Source organism: Camellia sinensis, chromosome 5 (assembly GCF_055761805.1).
Source record: "Camellia sinensis isolate YWXY chromosome 5, ASM5576180v1, whole genome shotgun sequence".
Lineage (NCBI taxonomy): Eukaryota > Viridiplantae > Streptophyta > Magnoliopsida > Ericales > Theaceae > Camellia > Camellia sinensis.
The window spans coordinates 167,419,905-167,446,432 of NC_138965.1; the positions used below are offsets into that span (position 1 = coordinate 167,419,905).

The 26,528-nt window shown below is 34.5% G+C and overlaps 3 protein-coding genes across 5 annotated transcripts; 2 read left to right on the forward strand and 1 right to left on the reverse strand.

Annotated features, from left to right (window-relative positions):
* The first annotated feature begins 806 nt into the window (after positions 1-806).
* Positions 807-7,833, forward strand: RSY3 (Adenine nucleotide alpha hydrolases-like superfamily protein). 3 transcript variants are annotated; one of them, XM_028265079.2, is made up of 11 exons: positions 807-1,281; positions 2,595-2,792; positions 2,898-2,982; positions 3,153-3,228; positions 3,485-3,661; positions 4,008-4,110; positions 4,411-4,520; positions 4,840-4,929; positions 5,063-5,143; positions 5,750-6,556; positions 7,432-7,833. In XM_028265079.2, the coding sequence occupies exons 1-11, from the start codon at positions 966-968 to the stop codon at positions 7,522-7,524; spliced, it is 2,136 nt and encodes a 711-aa protein (XP_028120880.2). In that variant the 5' UTR covers positions 807-965; the 3' UTR covers positions 7,525-7,833. The 3 variants fall into 3 exon arrangements, with proteins under 3 accessions (XP_028120880.2, XP_028120885.2, XP_028120888.2); XM_028265084.2 differs by lacking the exon at positions 3,485-3,661; XM_028265087.2 differs by lacking the exons at positions 3,153-3,228; positions 3,485-3,661; positions 4,008-4,110 and having other exon boundaries at positions 858-1,281; positions 2,905-2,982.
* Positions 7,834-13,679: 5,846 nt separating this feature from the next.
* On the forward strand, positions 13,680-18,138 carry PLSP1 (plastidic type i signal peptidase 1). The gene is made up of 5 exons (XM_028265090.2): positions 13,680-14,334; positions 15,913-16,050; positions 17,206-17,292; positions 17,526-17,593; positions 17,729-18,138. The coding sequence occupies exons 1-5, from the start codon at positions 13,828-13,830 to the stop codon at positions 17,859-17,861; spliced, it is 933 nt and encodes a 310-aa protein (XP_028120891.2). The 5' UTR covers positions 13,680-13,827; the 3' UTR covers positions 17,862-18,138.
* A 225-nt stretch (positions 18,139-18,363) lies between these two features.
* On the reverse strand, positions 18,364-22,858 carry LOC114318249 (late embryogenesis abundant protein, group 2). The gene is made up of 3 exons (XM_028265097.2): positions 21,999-22,858; positions 19,632-19,817; positions 18,364-18,999 (listed from the first exon to the last, which is right to left on the reverse strand). Exons 1-3 carry the CDS (start codon positions 22,416-22,418, stop codon positions 18,721-18,723), a joined length of 885 nt encoding a protein of 294 aa, XP_028120898.2. The 5' UTR covers positions 22,419-22,858; the 3' UTR covers positions 18,364-18,720.
* Between the last annotated feature and the right edge of the window lie 3,670 nt (positions 22,859-26,528).

Consider the following 26,528-nt stretch of genomic DNA (forward strand, 5'->3'; position numbering starts at 1 on the left):
CAATTTTTTTACTACTAATAATAACCCATAGGGCTATTGGTAGCATCACCTTTAAATTAATTGTTTTATTAAACTGAAAATAACAAGCAAACAGAGTTCAATAGGCCATCTAGAGCCTCTCACAAGAGAGATTGACCATGCCTGCAACAAGCAGACTTATGGATTGAGTGAGTTGGAGGGACAAGGAAAAAAAAAAATGTATTTTTTTTATTTGTTTAGATAATTTAAGTGGAAAGAAATGAGGAGAAATGGAGAGAAATTCATTTATTTATAACTCTCATTTTCAATCTTTTCAAAAGTGAAGAGATTGAGAAATAAAAGAAACCAACAAATTCTTATATTTTTATAATATCATTTTTGTTCCTATAAAAATAAAAGAAATAAAATGACTGACAAAATGTAAAAATATTATTTTGATAATATAATATAAAACAGTTTCTTTTTTTTTCTCTATGAAATTTAATCAAACAAGAAGGAGAAAATCACAATCATTTTTTTCTCTTGTTTTCTCTTTTCTTATAACTTAAATAATCATTTTTTTTTTCTCCCAAGTTTCCAAACATACTGTTACAAATTATGTACTTGATTTTCAAAAACTACCAAAGCATCTTGATTGTTTACACTGTGGCCAAGTTTGGGATGTTTAAAAAAAGCTAAAAAGTTAAAAAGTCACTATCCTATTTGAATCACATCATCTTATTTAAGTCACATCACTTCTCTAACGCATCACTTCAAACCCAACCCAAACCCAACTCATATTTCATAAAAAGTCAAAAGTACACTTATTTAGTCTTTCCAAACTTGGCCTGTGTATTAACAAGAGTACTTACAAACATCCGTCGAGGATGGGATAGTTTAACCCCCGCAACCAAACATCATGTCATCAACTAAACTGAAGATAGCGTGTGTTCCCAAGCCGAGCTTATCGGTATCGTCTTCTTCTTCTTCTTCTTCAACAATTCGGAATGCTATACAGCGCAAGGGTGCGCAGAATAAGCAGCCATCACCACCTGATGGCACGAGGGTTCGTCCTCTCTTCAGAGACCAAAACTAGTTCGCATTTCATACGAACCTCCATTCCTAGGGTTTCCTCACCAATCCAATTGAGAACAAGCCCTTTCTCAGCGAATCACCTTCCTCTAAATCCATCCATTGCGTCCATCAATCGCTTACTATGCAGTTGTTCCAGTCGCCAACATGACCCAATCGACATGTCGAAGTACATAGAAGCTTTCGCGAAGAGGATGGCCATGGCTGGTCTCAAACCTCATCACCGTATCGGTCTGTCTCTCCATACCCTCTCTTCTATTCGATTGAGTCTTTTTTCACACAAATATTTGGATTTGTTGAGTTTATTTGTTTTCATTTTCTTGGGTGAATTGTTTTTTTGTTTGTTGAATTTTTACCAATCGAAGCCAATTAGTTGTTCGCATTAGGCAATCCCAGTGAGAAATTTTTATACTTCCTTCTTTCCAGATGACCTAAATATGAACAAACAGCAAAATAAGGAATCAATAAAAATTGAGTATTTTTCTCAGCTACTCCATTTGGTTACTGGGAAACAGAGGATGGTAAATAAAAACCAAAATTTGAATCTTTTTTTTTTTTTTTCTTTTCTATATTTTTATGAAAACTGTTTTGTCTTTTTTAGTTCTTCAAAACACGACATTGGAAAAGCATTTTCAAGCGAATTTCTTAGAAAGAAACAGAGTTTTTAATGGAACTATTTTAAACACTTGTATGAGTTTCAAAAAATTGGTTTCATGAAAACTTTGAAAACAATAAGGTTTTTATGACTGATTGGTATGGTTTGTTATTGTTTTTCATATATTTGAATATATATATATATATATATATGTATGAAAAGTTCAAAAACTACTTTCATATCAATTTTTCTGTTTATGTGAAAATTGTTTTTGAAAGTTCAACAATTTCACATTTTGAAAAAATATGAAAGAAAACATAATATGAATATAGTGAAAAATGACAGCAAACTGGCGTGCATTTCGATATGGTTTTTTGTATTTAATAGAAACTGAGTTGGAAAATTTGTTTGACAAACTGTTCCTAAAACTATTTTTTGAATTTTTTTTGAAAGAATCCATTTTTAGGTAACACTTTAAAGTTGATTTATGAATTTTAGAAATTATTTTCATGCAAAAATGAAAACAATTTGAAAATTATGAGAGTTTACAAACCTTTTCATTGTTTTTGTTTCACGAAAAGAAAAATCTTGAAAATGGACCCAAACAACAATTTTTTTCGTCTTTCCTTCTCTGTTTTTTTTGTGACATGACAGTTTGCTTCATACTATGTTCTCATTTTTCAGGCTTGTTTGGTTGAAATATAGGGAAGGAATAATAAATAAATAAATAATCAAAACTTTAAATATTGAAATTTGATAATTCAGATCTGGGAATTCAGAAATCTCCATTTTATTGGGCCAAAATTTCATCTTATGATATTCTATTATTGATTTCCTTCTCCATTTATTTTCATTGAAATCTCCCTTTATTTCTTGCTCTTATCCTTTGTTTTATTACAAGTAAACAGAGGATATCATTGAAATTTTTCAAGTTTTAATCTTTTTCCAGCTCTTGGGGTTTCTGGTGGTCCTGACAGTATGGCACTGTGCGTGTTAGCTGCAAGTTGGAAAACCAATGGCACTAATGCTACCGGAGGTCAGAGCAGCAGTTTCATTGATGGGCTTTTGGCAATAATAGTTGATCATGGATTACGCTCTGAGAGTAAAGATGAGGCAAATACTGTGTCCCATCGAGTTCTGGATATGGGTTTGTATACCCTTCTTTTACCGAGTGGTTTTGGATTAATGTTGTACATTGAAGTTTATTAGATATCCCCTGGGACAATAAACAGTTAATACAGGCTTTGTGTAGGAATCAGGTGTGAGATTGCCAGTTGTGAATGGCCAGATGGTAGGCCAAAGAAGGGTCACTTGCAAGAAGCAGCTCGTGACAGGAGGTGATTTTTCTCAAAATTATTGAAGTATCTGCGACTAGGGTTTTTTTTTCCCTTGATTATTAGTTGTTTTCATTTTTTCATTTTGATATGTAAATGCTTCGAACTTATTCTTTAGCCTGACACTAAATACCATGTTATTTTTGGATTATTTATTTATTTAAAATCTCCAGGTATCAAATTTTTCAGAATGTTTGCATTCAACACCAGATTGGTGTGTTACTAATTGCTCACCATGCAGATGATCAGGTTTGGGCCAGCATTACCCTTGAATGTGCTCTAGTGGTTTGTGGTGGACAAAAGAAATAAGTAGCATGTACAGAAATTATTATAAATGTAATTGGATTTTTTCAATTTTTTTCCAGGTAAGGTTTTATATGTAATTGACGAATGGAAAAATAATGCGGGATGTCTAGTTATCCAAATTGGCAAGAATATTTCAGTATTGAGTTGAATCCATCATAGAAACGCTAGATATATAGTGATTGCTAGAGCACATCTGCAGGCCGAGTCATTCATTCTTAGATTATCTCGCAACAGTGGCGTGCTTGGACTTGCTGGCATGGCATTTATCTCTCAATTGTACTCTACATATCCAACATTTAATGGTGAAGCTTCAAATAATCATGGTATTTTACTTGTTCGACCACTCTTGGAGTTATCAAAAGAGGATATGTACAAGGTGAATCATGTTTGCTTGTATGGTTAGTTTTATCAGAACCATGTTATTTGGCATACCATCTCTGAAGCATTGTCTAGTCAATCAGAGTCGGATCTGATCTGGATTTATCATTCCTTGGAGAGAAAAAAGAGACTTTGTGGTTTTAACTTTAAACGTGTTTATTTAACTCCAGATCTGCTGGTATGTAAAGCTATCAGACTGGAATTGAAGGCATGTAAACTTGTATTGAGACTTGTAGTTTAGAACTTTAATTTGAGTATCCATGATGTGACATTTTTATCATATATGGTTTCTTTCCATATTTACTTTGAGTTGGCTAAATATGTATATTTTTTAAATATCGCAGATTTGTCAAGGGGGTAATCAAGAATGGGTAGAAGATCCGACAAATCAAAGTCCACTGTTTGCTCGTAATAGGATCCGAATGGCATTGAAAAGATTATCATCATGTAATTATACTGATAGACATGACAACTTGGATAAATCTTGGATAAATCTTGAATAAATCGACATTATTATTTTTCGTATAAGTATTTGTATAGAATTTTAAATAGTCTGCTATATGGTGTGATATCTGCCATGCAAATTATCTCTTCTTTTTCTTATTTGGGTAAACAATCTCGTTAAATTGGGTTGATGATTTGGTAATATTACTAATTGTATCATCTTCCCTTTTATGTGTTGATTTTTTGACTTCTTATTAACAGGCACAAGAATGCAGGCTTAATTCGTCTTTTCTTATTTTGCAGCTATCTTCAATTCTGATTTGCAGGCAGTTATTTTGACCTGTCGAAGAACACGCTTGTATGTTGACCAAAGTTGTTGTAATTTGATAAATCAGTCTGTGACCATCATGAATGTAAGTATATCCTTTAAAAAATATTAAAATAAAAAACTTTTTCAAACCCTTTATTTAAAGCACCTGCTGCTGTACTGCAGGTACCATGTATCTTTTGCCGTTTTGCAAAGGATAATGATGATATATACATTTCAGTGTCAACAGTTGTCTGTATTTGACTTTATTGCTAACTAGAAAAATAATTTCATTTTTACCTGAAGTAAACTTCACAGTGATTACTTGATATCCCTTGTACCTCCACATAACATAAACAAGGAGCTATAAGAGGAATCAAAGAAAATTAAGGAAATCTGATTATCTCTCTCTCTACTGTGTACAGAAAGGGTACGCCGTTATTGATATAGAGATTCTCAATCCATCAAAAGTCGAGGACATATTTCTTTCAAAGTTTGTTGCCTTGGTGTTGCAGGTAGTGCAGTTAGTTGTAACCATAGTGATTGTTTCACATACAAAAAATTGTTTCAACCTTTATGATTCAATTGATATATATATATATATATATATTTGGACAAATGCTAACACTATTATTCTTTCTTCATCAGTTCATCTCACAAAGGCACAGACCAGTTCGTGGTAGTGCTTTAAAATTGCTGTTGGACTACTTTCGCACTTTCCCATGCAAGGTGCATTTGATTCACAACTGGTACTTTGTTCATGTTTGTAAAATGGAAAGAAACTGCCTGACCTGCATGATTTTGAGTCATTGGTGAATTTATTGTTGCAATCAATAGAGATAAGATTATAAGTCGCAGAAACCGCTGCCCGACCCTTTTTTTATAGAAATTATTAGGGTTAATTATAAAAAAATCTAAAAGTTTCACACGTTTTTCACTTTAAATCCCAGTGTTTCAATTTAGACAAATTAAATCCTGGAGTTCCATCCGTGTTTCAATGTGCTTCCTCTCCGTCCACACGTGAAACCTTGGAGTTTATTTTGTAATTAACCTTTAGTGATTTTAATTTTTAAAAAAATGGTTAATTACACAAAAAAACGCAAGGTTTCACGCATTTTTCATTTTTAACCCCCTCCGTTACTTTACAATGACGGAAATGGACGGAGCGGGCACAATGAAATAACGATGGAACTCCAGGTTTTAATTTGTCGAAATTAAGACACTGGGGTTTCAAGTGAAAAATGCTTGAACCTATTATTTGTTAAAATTTGCAAAGTGCTGGAATGCACATTATTGGTTTTTCTAATGCACAATTCTATTCTTCTGATTTTTCAGACTTCTTTTACAGCAGCTGGTTGTTACATTTGTCCAGCTCCTGGCTCGAAAGGCTCCAAAATCCTGGTTTGCTGCTCTGTTGATTCTTGTTTGCCTTTGAAGACAGAGTTGTTCCACAAACTCTCTTGTGAAGGACAGAAGCACTTTATGCTGCGTGAAATAGAACAAATTATAGCCGATGGAAAACCATACTTAGATCACTTGGTTCCTGACGCCTCAAATGTGCTTTTTTTGGATGGAACATCTTCTGAATCTGTTTTAGTTGAGGCAAGAAGAATTAATATTCTCAGTGAGTCTACCTATAGGAACATTCTTTCATTGCGGAGAGATGAAACTAAAAAGTTCAGGTCCAAAACTGAAGATGTGTCGAACTGTGAGTTAATGCATAAAGTTGAAACTTTGGGTAGTAATCTTTCAAGTCCAACACTTCAACCCGGGTATATTGGTTACTTTATGAACAGATTCTTGGTCAAGTGGGAACTGATTGAGAAAATTTCCCTTGATGGTTACCGTTGCGAGTCTTGTCTAGTTGGTCATGACAAGGTAGCTGAGGTGCGCCACATGGTTGATGCTGATTGGCTGTATCTTGCCAAATTGTCAGAGTGTCATCATATGGAAAATTCTGAAGTGCAAAGAGTTCTCTCTGTTGAAAAATTGGAGCAGGTAACAGGAAAGATAAATGTATGTTCAGATTATGCACAGATATCTGCACAAAATGCCCTGTGGTTGTTGAAATCTATCCCTGTCGCTGCAAGAAGAGGCCTACCGGTACTAGTCAATCCTCAAGGACAGTTACTAAGTATTCCGGTATGTATACCCCTTTCCTGTTTGCCTTTATTTTTTGGTTGATCAATTGATTTTGATTTGGGACTAAGCACATCTATAACGTGTCTGATTTTCCATCTGAGACTTGATTTTTAATAAATGTAAAATATCACAGCATAACATTATGTTTAAGACATGTTAAAACCGGAACTTGAACCCCCCTTTTTAGGAAAGGAGATTGACATATGGTCAATTGGTATGTTCCATTGGCGAAGGTTTTTGGCTCAGAATTTTTAATCAGCCATGTTAGAAGTGTCTTGATTATTTATTTATTTAATTTTCTAATTTCCTACTGATTGGCTCTAGCTCTGAACAGACGTACCCTTATATGCCATGGTAAACAACCCCAGTTCTGCAGAAGATACTTCGCCATTCCTCACAGAGGCAAATCAAACCTAAAATCTGTAGATCTTCCTGTTTGTTATTTCTCTAACCAAATAGATCTTCTTCCTATTTTGTTGCTGAGAAATTAATTATTTCCTCTTCACCCATTTGCGAAAGCTAAAAGTTTGTTGTGTTTTCTGAACGGGTGGAGAGAAAATCCATTGTATCATATTTGTTTTCCAACCAATAAAAGAGGGGGAAAAAAAACATTGCTCAGATTTCCCCTCTTTTGGGAAACTTTTTATGCTCATTATGTCCTTACTACTGGAGGCCCTCTGGCCAGGGAGGGGCTTGCTATCATAACCCTTTCTTTTGCCAACTGATAAGTGGATACTTGTTTAACCTATATGTGGAAGTAGTTAGGCTAATAAGATCCTGTAGAGACAGTTCTCATTGAATTGTATATTTTTTGTGAATTATTGAAGCTGCCTTTTGAGATCTAATGAGCTCTCTCTCTTTCTCTCACATTTCAGAGTGTTGGATTCAAGTATTGCCCCTGCTTGGCAGTATCGGCAGTTTTCATGCCTAGAGTACCTCTTGGTGGAGGCCATAGCTCATTTATCTAATCTAATGTAAGAGCCTTATTGCTATATAGACCAGTGGGCTTTGCGTATATACATATATATTTGGACATATGGGAGTCACCAATATAGTGTATTATAATGCGGAAATCAATTTTGAAGTGAAGTTCAGAAAATTTTGCAAGATATGTTCCCAAATTTCGCATATCGGTTCACCACAATTGTATCCTTAATTTTCATATTATATGCTTTATTTCATCTGTATGCCATGCCTGGTGAAGCTATGCTTGGCTGGGTGCAGACATTTATGTAATGTTTATTTAATTAGAGTCAATTAATCTAATTCTTGAACAATCTTTTCGCCTGAGTGTTTCCTTGTTTGGATATATGGATGTTGCTTCTCTTCATCTTTCTGTATCCGAGTCAGTTGATGTGGATTTTTACTACTTAATCCTACAGTGCAGATGAACTTAGTGTATTTTGCTGTGAATTGGTCTTTATATATGTTTTGGTTCAATGTATATTGGTACAAATACAATGCAATCAAAAGTTTATATTAGACGTATGGCCATGGAAAAAATTGTTGAGACAGCCTAGCTAGCTACCGAACCTAAATGTCATTGAGCCTGCTATGGGATCGAGTTTATTCTTCTTTTTTGGCACCAAAAAAAAAAAAGAAGAAGAAGAGTGCTAATAATGTTTGGTGCACAAAAATAACTTTCAAATAGTGTTTGGTGTTTCTTGCTAAGTGGGGTACTTTCAGAACAAGTATTCCAAAAATATAGTTTGAAAACACTAATCAGTGTACGTGATATGATCCTTACAAAATAAATTAAAAAATTAAAGATAAAAACACGTTTCTGTTGTGAAATTATTATCCTATTTTATTTTTGGATTTGGTTAACAAATGTTCTAAGGGTCCGTTTGTTGTTTGTTTTTGTTTATAGAGAATGTGATTGAATTAGGATAAATGTAGGGTTTATTAATATTGTGTTTGTTTGTAAAATGGGAAAGGAGATTTACAATACCTTGGGATTATGATAGGTCTCATGGATACGATAAGTAGTCCCCTAGGGAAGATGGTATTAGAAAAATAATTTCTTGGGTTTTTTTTTTGTTTTTTTTTTTTTGGGGGGGGGGGGGAATAGTAAAATTTAGTCAAAATTGCTCCATCGGATCTTTGTTTGGTGAAAAAGATTGTCCAATTTATTTTGTTTCATAAATCCTCCTAAGGAGAAAATACATAATTGAGTAAGGATAAAATAATATATATATATATATATATATTTTTTTTTTTTCAATATTGCTGGGATGGCAATTTAAACCCGGCTTGACAGGGACCCGACCCTCCGTCCCCGATAAGAGTGATTTTTTTCCAAAAAATATCTCTGACGGGCTGGGGATGGTATTTGGAATTGAATCCCCGATTAGTTTCAGGCCGGGGACGAGGATAGCTTGCACAGTCCCGGACCTGGCCCGGCCCCAACCCCAGCCTCGATTCTCCGTGGAATAAAATTACCATAATACCCCTCCATCATTCATATATATAATCACTCTTTGTTAATTAGCCTTCTAATCTGTCTCTCACACTTTCTCTCTCTTCTCTCACTCTCTCTCTTCTCTCTGCAGTCGGTGATGGCGTCGTTGTCTCCTGCTCACCGCCTCCTCCTCCTCTTCTTCCTCCTCCAAGCCACCGTCGAACCGTCGCTTCCTCCTCCTTCCGCCACAACAAATCTGAATAAATCCCGCCACCGGTACCATCGATTCCATTTTTCTTAGATCTGAGCAGATCTCCCTTCGCCACTCAGATCCTCCCATTCGCCTGCTCCTCCCTCCGCCACCGTCTATCTGTCTCTATTTTTTTTTTTTTTTGTATCTGTCTCTATATTTTTGTATGTTACACTAAAAAAAATTTCAACACTGAGGCCTCGTTTGGGTACAGGCTAATTTAGTAACTTTTTGGCTATTTGGCTAAAATATGTGCTAAAAAAAAACTAGTATGTTTGGGGTGACTTTTGGACTTTTTACGAAAAGATGTGCAAAAAGTAGAGAGAAAAGAGAATCTTTGACTTTTTTGTATGAGTTGTTGGCTTTTTGAATTTTTTAGTAACTTTTTAACTTTTTAGCTAAACCGGCCTATTGCCAAACGAGGCCTAAGAAGTGTTGATGATGTTTTTAAGAAATTTGTTTTTGTTGATTCCATATACAGATTATTATTATTATTATTATTATTATTATTATTATTATTATTATTTTGAACAGATTTGTGTGTGTTAAACAAATCTCTATGTGTTGTGAACAGGTCCGTCGGGGGTTTTTTGGGGTCGGGGAAACCCGATTCCCGTTAGGGGGCGGGGGAGGTGATGCCTTTCCCGTCGGGGATCGGGGCCGAGGACGGGATTTTTTAGTCTTCGGGGATCGGGGACGGGGAGTGGCATCCCCGGTTCCGGCCCGGCCCGGCCCGTTGCCATTATTAAGAGTAACATGTTACTGTCAAACAGAGTAATATGTTACTGTGAAACAAAGTAACATGTTATTGTCAAACAGAATAACATATTACTGTCACTGTTTATATCAATTTCAACGGTAATAATTTTTTTTTTAAAGCATTTCATGGTCAGTATGAATCTTATTTGATAGATCTTGATGAGAGGATTTTAAAATAACTAATTTTATTAAAAATTAATATTTACATTAAAAGTTATATTATTTTAAAGTTTAATATTTTGATAATAATGCTATGTATTGGACTTTTTAAGGTAATTTTTTTGTACTTGTCCTTAATATATTGAAATTTTATTATGAGGAGGTTTTGACCAAATCTCCCTTACTATTTTGCCCTCTATTATCCTACCAAATTTACTTACTCTATCTGATTAGTATGGTCTTTGTTCTATCCTTTTTTTTTAATTATTCCACCATTCTTTTATTTCAAAATACTTTAATATAAGAATATAATAATATTTATATAAAAAAAAAAAAATAGTACCAAATATATATATATATATATATTTATTTATTTATGAAATATAATTTTAATATTTATAAAATATATTTTTAATATTAGAATATGTAATGCATTAATTAGTTGGTAAGTCCAAATTTGATAGTGATGTAACAAGGCTATTCGTGGAATTTTACATGGTTAATCCCACTGTTATGGGAGCCTCTATTTGCACACACCATTTACCCTCTTTACACACAATGAATTTTTTTTTATTACATTTCAGTCCCAAAATGAAACTACCAAAATAACCTTCCTCTTCTCCCCCAACCCCCGTCTCTTTCAGTCCAAAAACCTAACCCTAACCCTAACCCTAACCATCATCCTCCATGGCCGCTGCCTCTCTTTTCCTCCATCACCACCGTTACCTTTTCCTTCACCACTGCAACTCCCTTTCATCTGCGATCCCATTGCCTTCCCGCTTCTCTTCCCCACCACGTCGGGCATCGTGGAATCGCCTCCGTTCGGACTACCAGTGTCGAATGAATCGCCTCCGTTCGAAAATCAACCATCGAACCAATGAATTTGGTTCGACTATCACCATCTGAACAAAGCACACTGGTTCGACCATCAACATCCGAACCCCCTTTCGTCTGCGAGCCGCCGTAGCCGTTCGTCTGCGAGTCGTCATCGCCTTCCTTTTCGCGACTGAGAGGAGAGAGAGAGAGAGAGGGGGGGTCGCCGATGCTGCGTCGCCGTCGGCAAGGTGGTTGCTGCCTAGGGTTAGGGTTAGGGTTAGGGTTTGATCGTTGTTGGCTGGTGTGGAAGAAGGTGTGTGAAATGGGAGTGTGTGTATGGGTATACCTAGAATAAAATTGTGTGTGTTGAGTAAATTTTTTTTTTTTTTTTTTGGTGTGTGAATTAAGAAAGATGTGTAAAAAGAGGAATGTGCGTATGTAAATAGAACCTCCCCACTCTTATTTATCAAAATAAACAGGAACTATTGTTAGTTTACTAGTTATTAAACAAATATACTATATTTTCTTAGTCCTCTCACTAATAATTTCATATCTAACAATTTCATCCAACTTACTTCTGAAAACAAACGAGTTTGATAGGCATTGGTTAACAATGTTTATATTGATTATATTGCACGTGCTCTCATGTATTATGTACAAGCATTTTAAATTCTTAGTAAGTGTCCTAAGAACACTTATTGAAAGAAAAAAAAAAAAAAATCTTTTTTTTTTTATGATAAAATCTAGTTCTGAGACATAATAAAACAGTTATATTACGATTTTAAAAAAAAAATCATAAAATAGATGCGAGACAAATCATCTCCTCATGTAAAAACATTTTATGCACCAACATTTTTAATCAAAATAAAAACACAACCAAACGTGGTTTTGGTTATCAAACTACTTCTCTTTTTATTTTTATTATTTTTTTTATTTTTTTATTTTTTGCGGAATAGCGTTGTGAAACTAGTCTTTATTTTAATTTTTTATGATCTGTTTGTTTGTTTAGAAGAAAAATATTTTTCAGATTTTTTTTAGTATATTCTGGTGTTTGGTATAATAAAAAATGAAAATAAACATAAAATATTTTTTATAATCAATAGAAAATAAGTCTATATAGGTAGAAAATACATTTTTAAAATACGAAAAACTTTTTTTGAACTAAAATTTTATTAATGTCACTACTGTACCACCACCACTTTCACATCTATCACCATGCCACCATCACCATGACATTGTTGTTATCACCGTTGCCGTCACCTTACCACTATGCCACCAATACATCTTTGTTCCATCACCACCAATCAAAAAATCAAAAGTCACTAGAAAATATTTTTCATGATCAACAAAAAAATAAATCTATATAGATAGAAAATGTACTTTAGAATGCGAAAAAAAAATTTCTAGACTAAAATTTGATCAATGTCACCACACTATCACCACCATTCTCACCTCCATCACCATTCCACTATCATCATGACCACTGTCGTTTTTGTTATCACTGTTGCCGCTATCCCACCACTATGCCACCACCTCCACCTTCGTTCCACTACCATTAGGGATGGTCATGGGGCGAGTTTGGGACGGATTTTCCATTTTCCACCCCCGCCCTGCCCAAAAACTCCACCCCTGCTACGAGTGGAATTTTTCAACCTCATCCCTGCCTCAAGGATACCCGATACCTGTAGATATCCGACCATATTTCAACTAGTCAAAAAAATTAAGAATCATTTAAATTCTTAACAAACTAAATAAATTTTTTTTTTAATTTTCATATATATAAATAGTGAGACTTTTAAAATTAATATTTATTTATATTTAAACAAAATCATAGACGTTTAATATTATTTTTTTATATCTAATTATGTTATATATATACATATATTATTAATTATATCGGGTTGGGTTTAGATTGAGGGAAGCAATACTTGCTGCTGCTCTAGCCTATTGCGAGTGACTAAAACATAATCTACTCCCGCCTCACATAAGTGTCAGGGCGAGTAAAATCTATCCCATTTAGGTAGGTATGGGCAAGACTCCACGGATCGAATTAAGCCTCCGTTTGGGAATTAGGTTGGCTTTTTGACTTTTTTGACTATTTTAACCTGGGCTTAAAAGCTTGGTTTGGGAAGGACTTTTTGGCTTTTTTGAGTTTTTTTGTGAGAGAAGAATGTAATGATTATGGTTTGGATGTGATGTTTTGTTTGTTATGGTTAAAATAGTCTATTTTATTTTTTGTGGCTAAAATAACCAAAAAAACCCAAACCATGGCTTCCCAAACGAAGCCTTAGCTATTCTTAACTACCACCAAACATAAAAAAATATTTTCTTTAAAAAATATATTTTTTAAAAATTTTGTAAAAAATGTTTTTCACCTAAATAAATGAAACCATTCATGATAAAATCAAGCACTAGGGAGATAGTTTAGGAGAGCCTAGTGGTTAGTCTTGAAATACCATCACGTTACATGGTCTTTTAAAAGTGCTGTGAATAATGACAAGAATGATATTTATAATTTTATTTTAAATAATTAAAAAATAAAAATAATAAATTACCATTAGTGAGGAGTAATGCCTAAATCAGCTAATACTTTTTAAATAATATCAAAGATTTTTAAAATATTATTAAATATCTCATATAAATATAAGTGTTAAACTGATACATACAAATTGCGGGTGACTCTCACACCTCCTCTCAAGTGAAATATTTAATAAAAATTTTAGTAAAATTTTGAATCACTGACATTTTTGATAATTTTTCGTAGGTCAGACATTTCGGCAGTAAGACCAACATCATATCCAACAGCACATATATAAATATAAATACAGTTAATTGCGAATTCAATTTCAACGAATCTTGGAGGGTAAACAATTGAGGAAGACGAAGATGAGGATATCTCTACAGGTAGTTCCTCCATTACCCTCCCTATCAATCTCCGATTTCAGCTTCCCCCAATGCTTCACACCCATCAAAAACCCTACTATCGCAATCCTCAATTTCAACCCTCTATCAAAAACCCTTCGATTCAATCCCACCCACTTCACACCCACCTTGAAAACCCCTAATTTTCTTGGGTTTAATCGCCTGTGCTCCAAAACCCGGTTTCGCAGAGTGAATTGCAACTCGGCTGATGAAACCAAGGCGGTTTTGGACAAAGAAAGTGGCGGCGGTGGTGGCGGTGGCGGAGACGGTGGAGGAGACGATGACAAGGTGGCTGAGAAAAATGGGTTTTTGCCAGAATGGTTGGATTTTACTTCGGATGATGCGAGAACTGTTTTTGCGGCGATTGCAGTGTCGCTTGCGTTTAGGTCGTTTGTGGCTGAGCCTAGATATATTCCTTCATTGTCTATGTATCCAACATTTGATGTTGGGGATCGACTTGTTGCAGAGAAGGTGATGATTTTTAACCGTAATTTTGTTAGAATTTGAAATTCCTTTTGTTTGCGTGACTTCTTCTTTTTGTTCTTTTTTTTTTTTCTTTTTTTTTTTAAATTTATTTTATTTCACTATGTTTAGCAACTTAGGAGAGAAAAGTAAAGGAAGGATTACTTAAGTAATAAGAGAAAAAAAAAAGAAAAGAAATGATTGTGATTTCTCTGATTCTTGTTCGGTTAGATTTCATTAAAAGAAAAGAAAAGAAATTATTTTATGTTATATTATCAAAATAACCTTTTTATATTTTCAATCATTTTATTTCTTTTATTTTTATAGGGACAAAATTGGTATTATGAAAATAGTGATTTCTTTTCTCTTTCAATCTCTCCACTTTTGAAAAGATTGAAAATGAGGCTTGCAAGAGAAATAAGTTTCTCTCCATTTCTCTCTATTTCTTCCCATTTCTGCTAAACTTAAGTTATCCAAACAAATAAGAGAAATACATATCACTCCATTTCTTTTCTTTTCTCTCCAAATCACTCAATCCAAACATAGTGTTAATGTCGGTATGTTTTGAGTTTTCAATTATGAATGTTATGAATGTGGAACTTGAACTTTAATGGTGTGAGTGTTTTTTTACCAAATGAAGGTGGTAGTTTTTAACATGTTTCGTGTGGTTCAAAATACAACTTCAATTAATTTGCTATAAAGAATTTTGATGTCTTGTTTTTGGAATCATTTCTTCAACCATAAAATATGGGTTTTGAAATCACTGTTTCATGAAACAATCTGGATTTGCAAAACAAGTTTAAAACTGCCTGGGTTTGGGTATTTTGTTTCAAAAATCTTGCATTTGGTAAAATAAAAAAAATAAAAAAACAAAACTCGTAATTGTGCTGTTTGTGTGTAAGTGGTTTGAAGGCTTGATTTTCTCATGAATCAATGAAGTAAATAAAAAAAATTAAATGAAACAAGCTGGAAATGTAAATGAAGGGTATCGGCTGCAGTAGAGTGGGTCATGTCATCGAGGTACGGGAAGGAGTGGATGGGGAAAATTATATAGTATGCCATGGGTCATTGCCCTGATACGTCTTGGATGGTGCATACAGGACCCAAATAAATGTGTGGCTTCCTGGGGCGTTGGTATCTTCGCAGTGGATGGGTCATATTTGGCATTTTTTTTTTCTAGTTGCCACAGTTGAACTCAAATATATCTTCCGATAGATTGAGACTTTGCAGCCTAAGCTTTTAGCATTGCACCAAGCAATGTTCCCTTAACTATGGCATTTATACACACACACACACTAATATTAGGGTTGTGAGATATATCTATAGATTGAACTAGCTCAATCTCCCGTTCCTTCATTTTTCCATATGGACAGTTTGCATTTAGTTCCCAATAAGGTATTTTTTGGGCTTAAATTAATATGCCCACTAATTTAATGGTCAAGACTCATGCTTACTTATTGATCTCTATGTTTGAGCTTTCATGTCCTTGGAGATTTATGTGTTCTTCTGGTTTTCTGAGAGAGTTGCAGCCTATGATCAAATGTACCATTGAATTTGTAATAACTGATATGTATCTTCAACTTTCAGGTAACTTACTATTTTAGAAAGCCATGTCCGAATGATATAGTGATTTTCAAAAGCCCTCCAGTCCTGCAGGAAGTAGGATATACTGATGAGGATGTCTTCATCAAAAGAGTTGTTGCAAAGGAAGGTGATGTTGTGGAGGTCAGTCTGCTAAACTTAGTAAACGATTTTACTTTGTTTTATTTTGTCTGTGTATAATGGACAACATGATCGTCATTGTTTAGTTCTATTTCTTATATTCTGTCTACTTCAATAATCTTGTGGTTAGCAATTTATCATAATGTCTTTAGGAAGAGTAATTCCCCTTTACAGGATGTGGCATTTTGTTATTTGTTATTGTGGTAATATGAAATAAAAAAGTAAAGAATAAATAACATGATGTCTGCCTTTCTGTTCGTAGTACTTTGTGCTGTCTTAATCCTGCCAATGGTGTTTTCTTGTTAAACCAAAAGGGTCTATTTTCTAGGAGGCCTTGTTTGATTATGTTTGTTTCTGAATTAACTTCAGTAAAAGCAAAATATTCATCCTATACTAGGTGCCTGGAGGTGACTGACCCATAATTCATCCACTCCTATTCCAAGTGTTTGTCAGTCTTGGGTAAAATTGAACCCCAAAAGGTAGCTATTGAACCAAGGCTGCCCTCCTGTATATTCTGCACTTTACTTTCATACCTAGACAATGTGAGACTTGCTGAACAGATTCTATCGGAGAAGACAACCCTTTTTTTTTTTTTTTTTTTGGGGGGGGGGGGGGGGGGGGGGGGGGGAAGAGGTCATAAAACTGTATTCAAATAAGTTCTAGCTCAGCAAAGGAGAAGGTGTGATGCATATAGATGATACATCATAATTGTGTTTCGGAGTCATCTAAATGTAATCCTGGTAAATATGTGCACACCATTCCTGTTGCCAATAGTTACATTGTTTTTATTATCAATATAGACATCTTGAATTTCATCTATCTCAAGTACAATATGAAGTTTGGAGAAACACCATAGAAGGCCATGTGAACATGCTTTTGACATTCTAGGTCTAATTAGTCAACAACATCAAAAGTCAAATTTCAAGGAAGTTGAAATTTGGCTACTTATTTAACTCCACCAAAGAAATAAGATCATCATCATCATCAGATTCTCTACAACTGCCAGACCACTACTGTGAATTACCTTTTATATTGTAAATATAGAAGCATATTCAAATGAGCCTGCATTAAACACGAGCATTTAATTTTTAGAACACTTTTTTTTTTTTTTTTTTCCCCAGTTTTTTTCCCCTTAAAATTTATTGGTATCCACTGCAGGTTCGTGGAGGTAAGCTAATTGTGAATGGGGTTGTAAGAAACGAAAACTACATCCTTGAATCGCCTAATTATGACATGTCACCAATTGTAAGTTTTCCTCTGCTACAATCGGAGCTTCTCTTTTCTTATCCCCCCTCACCCCCCTTCTCTTCCCCTTTCTTTTGAAGTGAATTTAGAGGTGGCTCGTATTGGAGGCCAACAATTCAAAATTCAAACCTATGACCTTGGGTATAAAATTCGAGCTCCATCTCACAGAAAGCTTATGGGCATAAAATTACAGACGATTCAATTCTAAAATTGCTATGTATGTTGTGATGCAGCGTGTTCCAGAGAACTCAGTCTTTGTGATGGGCGATAATCGTAATAACAGCTATGATTCACACGTATGGTAATATTCTTATTCCTTGGTCCGCATTCGTGAGTTTTTATTTTATTTTATTTATGTTGTTTTCATCTTCCTCTTCTCTGTTGTCATAGCTTCCCTCACCGACGTTGCTGATTTTAGAAATATTTTGTTTTGTAGGGGTCCCCTTCCTGCCAAGAATATCATAGGAAGATCTGTATTTCGATATTGGCCCCTGACTAGGGTTGGTGGGACAGTTCTTCCAGAGGGCTGTGCTGTTGACAAGCCGGAGAGCACTTTAGCATCCCAATGAAACCTGCTTCTGATTACATCAGTAGGTTGGAGATGCATTATCAGGCTGTTAATGCCATCTTTTTTGTTTTTTGGTTTTTTTTTTTATTGTCTTGTCTTTTTTTTTCCTCAAAAAAATCTCACAATGTTCGCCATTCCTCCTGTAAAATATATTATTTATCCGAGATAGAGAGAAAGAGGACATTTCTTTAGACGGCTCAATTTCTTGAGGTTTCATGTGGTGATGTAATTGTACATTGACCCTTTATTATCTTGGAATATAATGAGAAAATTCTCTCTCTCTCTCTCTCTCTCTCTCTCTCTCTCTCTCTCTCTCTCTCTCACACACACACACACACACACAAATACAGATGTAATTGGTTGCAATCTGTTATATTTGAGATGGACATGAGCCCTGGTATGCATCTAAAATCATACACCAACTCTTGTTGGAACTTTTGGGAAGCCAAATCACAGTATTAGGGAAAATTCATTATCTCATTGTTTGGAACGAATAAGCGAGATTACGGGAAATGCAGGGACTTTAAATTACTCAACTGTTTGTACATGTTGAAGGCCATTCAACCACTAAAATTTCATAATCTTGTAAAGCTAACATAGCTTGATGAAAACTATTTGGGGTATGATGATTTTTTTTTTATAAACTCAACTATCAAAAACCAGCTCTTAAAACAAAAGGTGGAGAAGAAAAGATAGTACGACACAAACTTGATCAAATATAAACTCAGACTTACCACTCATGGTGATTATCATCCTCCACTTGAAGAGAACGCTTGAGGAGGGTGAATGTCTCAACCGGCTTCCTCAGAGTTCGAACATGGAGATGGGTATGTATTGCAGGCGCACGAACTCCAATAAATTTAGTCATATGAACAAGAATCATTCTTGAATTTGATGGATTTGGTGTTACTAGAGCCAATGAGCAAGTTACAAGAGATGTGCCTTTTATGCATTGTTTTCACCAACTTGCCAACTACATTTCCTTGTGATCGGATGTCAAACTCTAACCTGAATGGAACTCCACCGCTCTTGTCTGACACTTCTATGTTTCCTCCGGCACCATATAGGGGTACCTTATTGCCTTCCAGGTTCACTAACACGATTCCTTGGCTCTTTCTTGGCTGATAATATTTTTTCAACTGGAATGGAATCATTAAAAGAGTGAGAAAAATTCTAAATGAAAATTCAAAAGAAAAAAAAAGGAAGTTCAACAACAATATGAATGGAGTTTGGAGACTTAAACTTCCATGTTTAACATGATTAGTTTTTTGTTTCATGATTTGTTTGGGTAATTGATTCTGCAAAATGATCATTAGACTAATTGGGATAATCTAATCTTTGATGCCCTATAACCCATCGTCTGTAAAAATAAAAAAACTAAGTGATTTATTCATACTAATGGGGATGATATAGCATATGAAGGACAGCAATTGATGAGTTAAAAGAATTAAAAAGATTAAACATGGGAGAGAGAGAGAGAAGGAAAAATTAGAGATATGTATATAATTTAGTACTTTAATCATATTATAGATAGATTCTGTGAGCAAACGTTAGGTAAATTTGCTTGTACAGATAGGCAGGTTGAGTTGATTTGTAGGTGAATTGACAAATTTCAACTCGTAGGTGAGCCAACCTATCAATTTTTACCTCTCAAACAACGCAAGTTGATTTGGGTTAGCAAGAGTTGATAGATTTTTTTCGCACAGCTCTAATTCATACCATAATACCAATTACTAATCTATATTGAAAAAATAAATAAAATTTTTCTCACCTGCCCAGTTGCAACTGCAATCTGTGAATAGAAAAGATGAACAGGGTTAGAGCTGACATGAATGCCAAAAAATGTAGCAGGGTTGTGTATCATCATCTTCACTGAACAGTTTACTGTAAGTAACTTGGTAGGGACCCCTGTGCCATCTGTTCCTTCCCCAAAGTAGAAATTGTTTACTATCAAGCTCTGAAAACAAAAGGGTACTTTGTGAGGGGATGCATCCATATTTCAGATACCATGGAAACACTAAAAAAAACATTCCAAATGAAAGCATTTTCAAAAATCAATAACAATGCATCAAAACTTAAAAAAGTGAAATGATTTATTGTAGACACAAGATTTGATATACTATAATTTAGCTGTAATGGAAATATTTTTCAGTGACATTATAGATTTAAAAGGATGTAATGGAAATATTTTTCAGTGATATTATAGATTTAAAAGGAATATGGTCAATATTTATTTAAAATAAATATTTACAGTACTTGTTTAGAAAAAAATGTAGTAGTGGTGGGGTGTTATGTGAATTAAAATTTTAAGGCTGCATGGCAAATGGTGTTTGGGAAGTGGTGTCATTTTCAGAACTAACTATTTTAGTTAGTTTTGTAATTTTTTATGAAAAAATGTGTGAAAAATTAAAGAGAATAATTAACATTTTAGTAATGATTTTTTAACTTTTTGATTGAAATAGCCTATTGCCAAACTTGTCAGCCAAAACGTGATTACAAAAAGTCAATTCATTATCTATATATATATATATATATATCTATTTTTTATGTCTTTTGTAAAATGTCAAAAAAAATTAGTTAATTCTCAAAGGAACTCTAACCCCTATTTAAAAATTATCTATTTTAATTGAATTTTTAATTTTTTTAATAAAAAAAGTGATATTACAATTTATGATGACTTTTTGATTACAAATCCAAGTAAATAGTCAAAAAAATCACTACAAATGTCAAAAAAACGAAAGGAAAATGTTTGGTAGCTCAAATTTTTGTGGCTCAAATGGCTCAAATCTGTCAAAACGACGTCGTTTTACACACAAAATCTGTCAAAACGACGTCGTTTTGACAGATTTGAGCCATTTGAGCCACAAAAATTTGAGCTACCTAGCATTGTCGAAAACGAAAAGGCCAAAAATTATTAAAAACAGTCAAAATCTTACTCATTCGCTTTACGTTGAGCACGTTTTGTTTTATAAAAAGTCAAAAAAAAGTATAAAATATTTTACCAAAATAATGCTACATTTACTTAGGCCAAGTTTGGGAAGATCCAAAAAAGCCAAAAAGTCAAAAAGTTACTCAAAAAGTTAAAAAGTTAACACTATTCACCAAAAGTCAACAATTACGGCTGCACAACTCCCAATTCAAATTTTTCCCTACAAATCAATTTTTACAATTTTTTATTACACATTTTTTAATAAAAAGTCAAAAAGTTAACCCAAACATCTATATTTTCAACCTCAATTTTTTAGTCCAAAAAGACAAAAAGTACACTTTTTTAGTCTTCCCAAACTTGGCCTTAATATCTTACCAACAATCTTATTAAAAATATATATGTCTTAAATGTTATTTTTTTTTGGGACAACCAATCACATGGGAAATGATGATATAAATAAATATACTTTTTAATTTGTTACAAAAAGATGTGAAAAAAAAAATAGAGAAGTGATGTAACTCAAAAAAATAAAAAAGAAAAAAAATATACTTTTGTAGGGAATGTCAAATAGTGCCTAAGACTATCTCCAACGCTTCACCAAACCTTTGCATCAGATTTGAAATTTGGTAAAAAAGTCACTTTTTACAGCTCCAATGGTTTCATCAAATTGGTATCAAAACGAGAATTCACCAAATTTTTCATCAAAGTGAGAACAGGGAGAAGATTTCACCAATTTACTATGCGTAACCGTTGGGGGAGACCAACCGGTCGACCGGTTCCATTGCAAATAGGTTGGTTCAAGCAGGTCAAAAGGTTCAAAGAGGTAAAAAAAAAATACACTAACCGGTTAACCCCTGCTTTGATGACAACCATTGAAGCAGTCTGTATCAGATTGAGAAAATAATCTTTTTTTAACTCAAATTTAGTGAAAAATTTGGTGAACCCTTAGAGATGTTCTAAGTAAGATTATTAGTATATGTATAATTATTCTTTGCTAAATACTCACATGAATATGACACTCACATGGGAGTGGACCACACACATGTGAGTGTTTGATGGAATTTTTGATAAAATATTTAAAATAGGTAACATTTTAAAAAAAATATCTCAATTTTTTTTCACTTAAAAAAAAAAAAAAAATTCCAAATGAACCATAAAAACTGTTTTTGCAAATTTAGAACAAAACAGAAAGATCAAACATGGATATACCTGGACAGCAATCCTTGGTCCATAAGGCCTAGCAGCTCCCCAGATGATCAAACAGAACAGAGTGAAGATGGAGACAAACCCCAAAACTCCAATCAAACACTGACTCCTCCTCCTAAACCGTTCATCATCACCACCGTACACGTAATCCTCATAATCTCCTTCCTCTTCAATCACCTCACACTCCGGCCACCCCTTCTCGTTCCTCTTCCGATGGCCCGAGACTCTGCTCGCCGACGACGCCATTGTTGACGAATGCGATGGCGAATCCATCGGACTCGTGTACGCCAGAGTCGATTTATCGCCATCGCGTGAAGATGAGTAGCGCGAGGGGGTTTGTACGTAGTACAATGGTCGCTTCGGAGATCTTGGAGATGATGGAGCTTGGCTCGTCACGTCTGAATCGGAATTCCCGTGGATCATCTTTAAAAGCTGTGAATCTGTGTAGATTTGATGGAGATTTATAGCTTTCGAGATTAATGAATTTAATGTGTTCACACACGTTGATGAAATGAAGATTTGGGGATTTCGTGTTTAAATGCTTATTAGTGCTCTGTTTTCGTGCAGCTTTCTCGCAGTTTTTCTCGAGAAAGTTACAGAATCAATTCAGAGAGTTATAGAAAATTTTGAAGGGAGCTCAAAGTTGTTGGACTTTTTGTCCTTTTTCTCCATCTCGAATGCGACAAATGATGCGGTTTCACTATCTGCTCCCGATGAAGAAATTGAGGGAAGAAACGCCAAATTGACTCTGCATGTAACGGACGCATAAGGTTCAATTCTTTGGCAATTTCTTCTAGTGGAAAACACAGAGAGAGAGAGAGAGAGAGACGTCATTCCAATTCACACTCGGGGATGAATTTCTTGTCTAGAGCTCGTCAATCATGCCGTGTATTCTTGCTCAATCAACTCCCTCTCTGATGCTTTCTCACAGTAGTTTTTCGTTCTCTAGTGTCATACTGAGGAAGAGAGAGAAATGTGAAAACAGAAATGGGACATTTTTCCTGTCACTTTCTCGACTATTCTCAACGGCCAAACAGAAAAGGCAGCGCAAGACTTTTGTCCCACGACACATCATCACACTTGTGTGTTTTCGGACTTCGGGCACGAGAGAGAGAGAGTTCATGCTGCAAAATTATTTTCTGAATAAATTAATAAGTTTTTTACTTATTAATGTGATATTTATAATATTATGATAGTTTTTTAAAAAAAAGTAATTGCGTAACCAATTTATAGCAATTATTAATTTGTATAAGGTTTTCTTTGGTTTGTTGTTTTTGTCACAATGGTAACTTAAAATAATTATAAAAAAAAAAACAATTTATATTGATAATGAGTTGGTTTGATATGTGGGTTGACCTTTTGGTTATTTTAGTTTGGGGTTAAAAAATTTCGTTTGAGATAGATTTTTTTTTACTTTTTTGACTTTTGTGAAATAAAAAATGGAATGATTATGAATTGAATGTAATATTTTGTCCTATTTTGCTAAAGTGGTCTATTTTGTCCTGTTTGATTATTTTAGCCCAAATTTGCTTCCTAAACGGAGCCAATGTATTCAGATTTATATTGTGTATGTATATTTAGAATTTTATTCTGTTAACTGTTGGAACAATCTTCTGTGTAAATAAAATAGCTTATATTAATTCAAACAAAATAAAATAAAACTTACAGAATTTATTTTGTTGAACCGAATCAATAATTTAAAGACCAAGTCGAGTGTGTGACACTCTTTCCTTAAGGCAGATTCGCCCCGCTACAGTGCTTACGGTTATGTGGCATCTATCTCCTAGGATACAATGATCTTCACAAATTTGTAGTAGCACTTCAACCAAATTTATTCGACGAACCAGAACCTTGTGTTCTATAACTCTCTGAAATTTTTCCTAAAATAATATGAAGAATAAAGGACGCAAGAGAGCAAAATGAAGGTAAGAAAAATGAATTTTCGGAATCAATCAAAATTGGAATGGGGCTGCCTTTATATAGGCTTTGTTGGCACCTATTCAATTTGAATAGAAAAGGTGTGAAAAAGGGACATACCCCTTCCTTTAAAATAAAGAGATACCGTGAAAGGTTTGCACCCTTTCATTCACATGGAGGTTTGACCCTTCCTTTAAAATAAAAAGACACCATGAAAGGTTACACCATTTCATTCAAAATGGAGTCTATTTCAATTCACAACTACCTCTTTATAAGTTTTCCAACAATCCCTCACATGAATGAAATTGACAGAGAAAAAATGCAACAATATGATGTAAATACAGAGAGTACAGAAATTGAAAATATTCTGCAAATGATAGGTAGCTTTTGGCTTTGAACCTTCCCTTGTGAGATACTATCGGATTTACTAGCTAAACAGTAAACATGATGTCTTGAACTGTTCAGCCGTTTGTGTAAACCAAGACAATAGAACTCACACAGTATATCTCCAGACACAGTTTAGTTCTCACTATTGTGTTCATTTTGGCCCTGAACAACCTGGTCTTTCATGAGTGCTCTAAAGACTTGTAGCCCTTCACAAATCTTATAGAACCGGCCCAGTTCACACTCACATAGGTGATTCTTATGAAAAGTATCCTGCCATACTCCACTAGGTTTACCTAGATATAAGAATCATTAAAAGTATTACTTAAACTAAACCGCTGCAGACATCACTATTTCATCAAAGAAATGGGTAGGAGATAAACTCCCCAGTGATCCTTCTGAGTCATTCACAACTCGGTTGTCCCTTTGAACCTAGATCTTGGGATCTCCAGTCAACTAGGTTGGGTTGCGGTTGTAGTAACTCTTATTTAATAGGCTTAAGTCCCATTCTCCTCGATGAATTCTCAACTAACTCTCTTGCTAACCCTTTGGTTAGTGGATCCGCTATGTTGTCTTTAGACTTAACATATTCTATGGACATAATTCCATTAGAGAGTAGTTGTCTTACGGTATTATGTCGACGACGAATGTGTCGAGACTTACCGTTATACATATGACTCTGTGCTCTACCAATTGCTGATTGACTATCACAATGTATGCATATAGCAGGCACTAATTTTGGCCATATTGGAATATCTTCAAGGAAGTGGCGCAGCCATTCTGCCTCTTCCCCTGCTTTGTCTAAAGCTATGAATTCAGATTCCATAGTAGACCTAGCAATACAAGCCTGTTTGGAAGATTTCCAAGATACAGCCGCCCCACCAAGAGTAAAGACATACCCACTGGTGGACTTCGAGTCTCTAGTATTCGATATCCAATTTGCATCATAGTATCCTTCAAGTACTGCTGGATATCTAGTACAATGAAGCCCAATGTTATGAGTAAATCGGAGATATCTTAGAACCCTTATAATTGCTTTCCAGTGTTCTACTCCCGGATTACTCGTATATCTACTTAATTTACTTACTGCATAAGCTATATCTGGGCGAGTGCAGTTCATCAAGTACATTAAGCTTCCAATAATTTGGGCATACTCTAATTGAGAAATACTTTCCTGTACATTCTTAGAAAGATACAAATTAATATCTACAGGTGTTCTTACAAGATGATCATCATCTTTACTAAATTTGTCAAGTATTTTCTCAATGTAATGAGATTGTGACAAAGCATATCCTTCTAATGTTTTGGTAATTTTCATACCAAGTATTATATCAGCAATGCCCATGTCCTTCATGTCAAAATGTTTATTCAACATTTTTTTTGGTAGTTTTAATCATGTCATTATTACTACTAATGATGAGCATATCATCTATATAAAGACATACAATGACATAACCTTTATCTGTGTTTTTAATATAAACACATTTGTCACACTCATTAATTTTAAATCCATTTGACAGCATTGCCTTGTCAAATTTCTCATGCCATTTGCTTTGGCGCTTGTTTTAAACCATACAATGATTTAACCAATTTACACAATTTCTTTTCTTTTCCTGGAACAGAAAACCCTTCTGGTTGTTCCATATAAATTTCTTCATTTAACTCACCATTTAAGAAAACGATTTTAACATCCATTTGATGAATTTCTAGATTGTATAGAGATGCAATGACAATTAGCATTCTAATTGATGTTATTCTAGTAACCGGTGAGTATGTGTCAAAGTAATCTAGACCTTCTTTCTGTCTAAAACCTTTGACTACAAGTCTTGCCTTGTATTTGTCTATTGATCCATTCGTGTCACGACCCGAATCCGCCCCCGTGGGTTAAGGACGTAACCGGCCAGTAATCATGAGATTACCTACGGCCTCAAACAGATCTAAACGTATTTTAACAGAGTTAATGGGGGCCAAACGGAAGCAAAATTAAAAAAAACTTTGTCCATAGAGCCGTGCTTATATGCACATCAAACAAACCATACTCAGATACGTTAATAACTCACATCAAAAGTACAGTTTCACAAAATTCATTACAGACAGGATCATCCAAAACGAGTCAACCTATAACAGACTATGTACAGACATGCACTAGGTCCTTGCCAACAAGACAAAACATAAGTACATAGTAAAAGGGCAAGGATGGTCTCATGCGTGAGGCACAAGGCTGACTCTCCC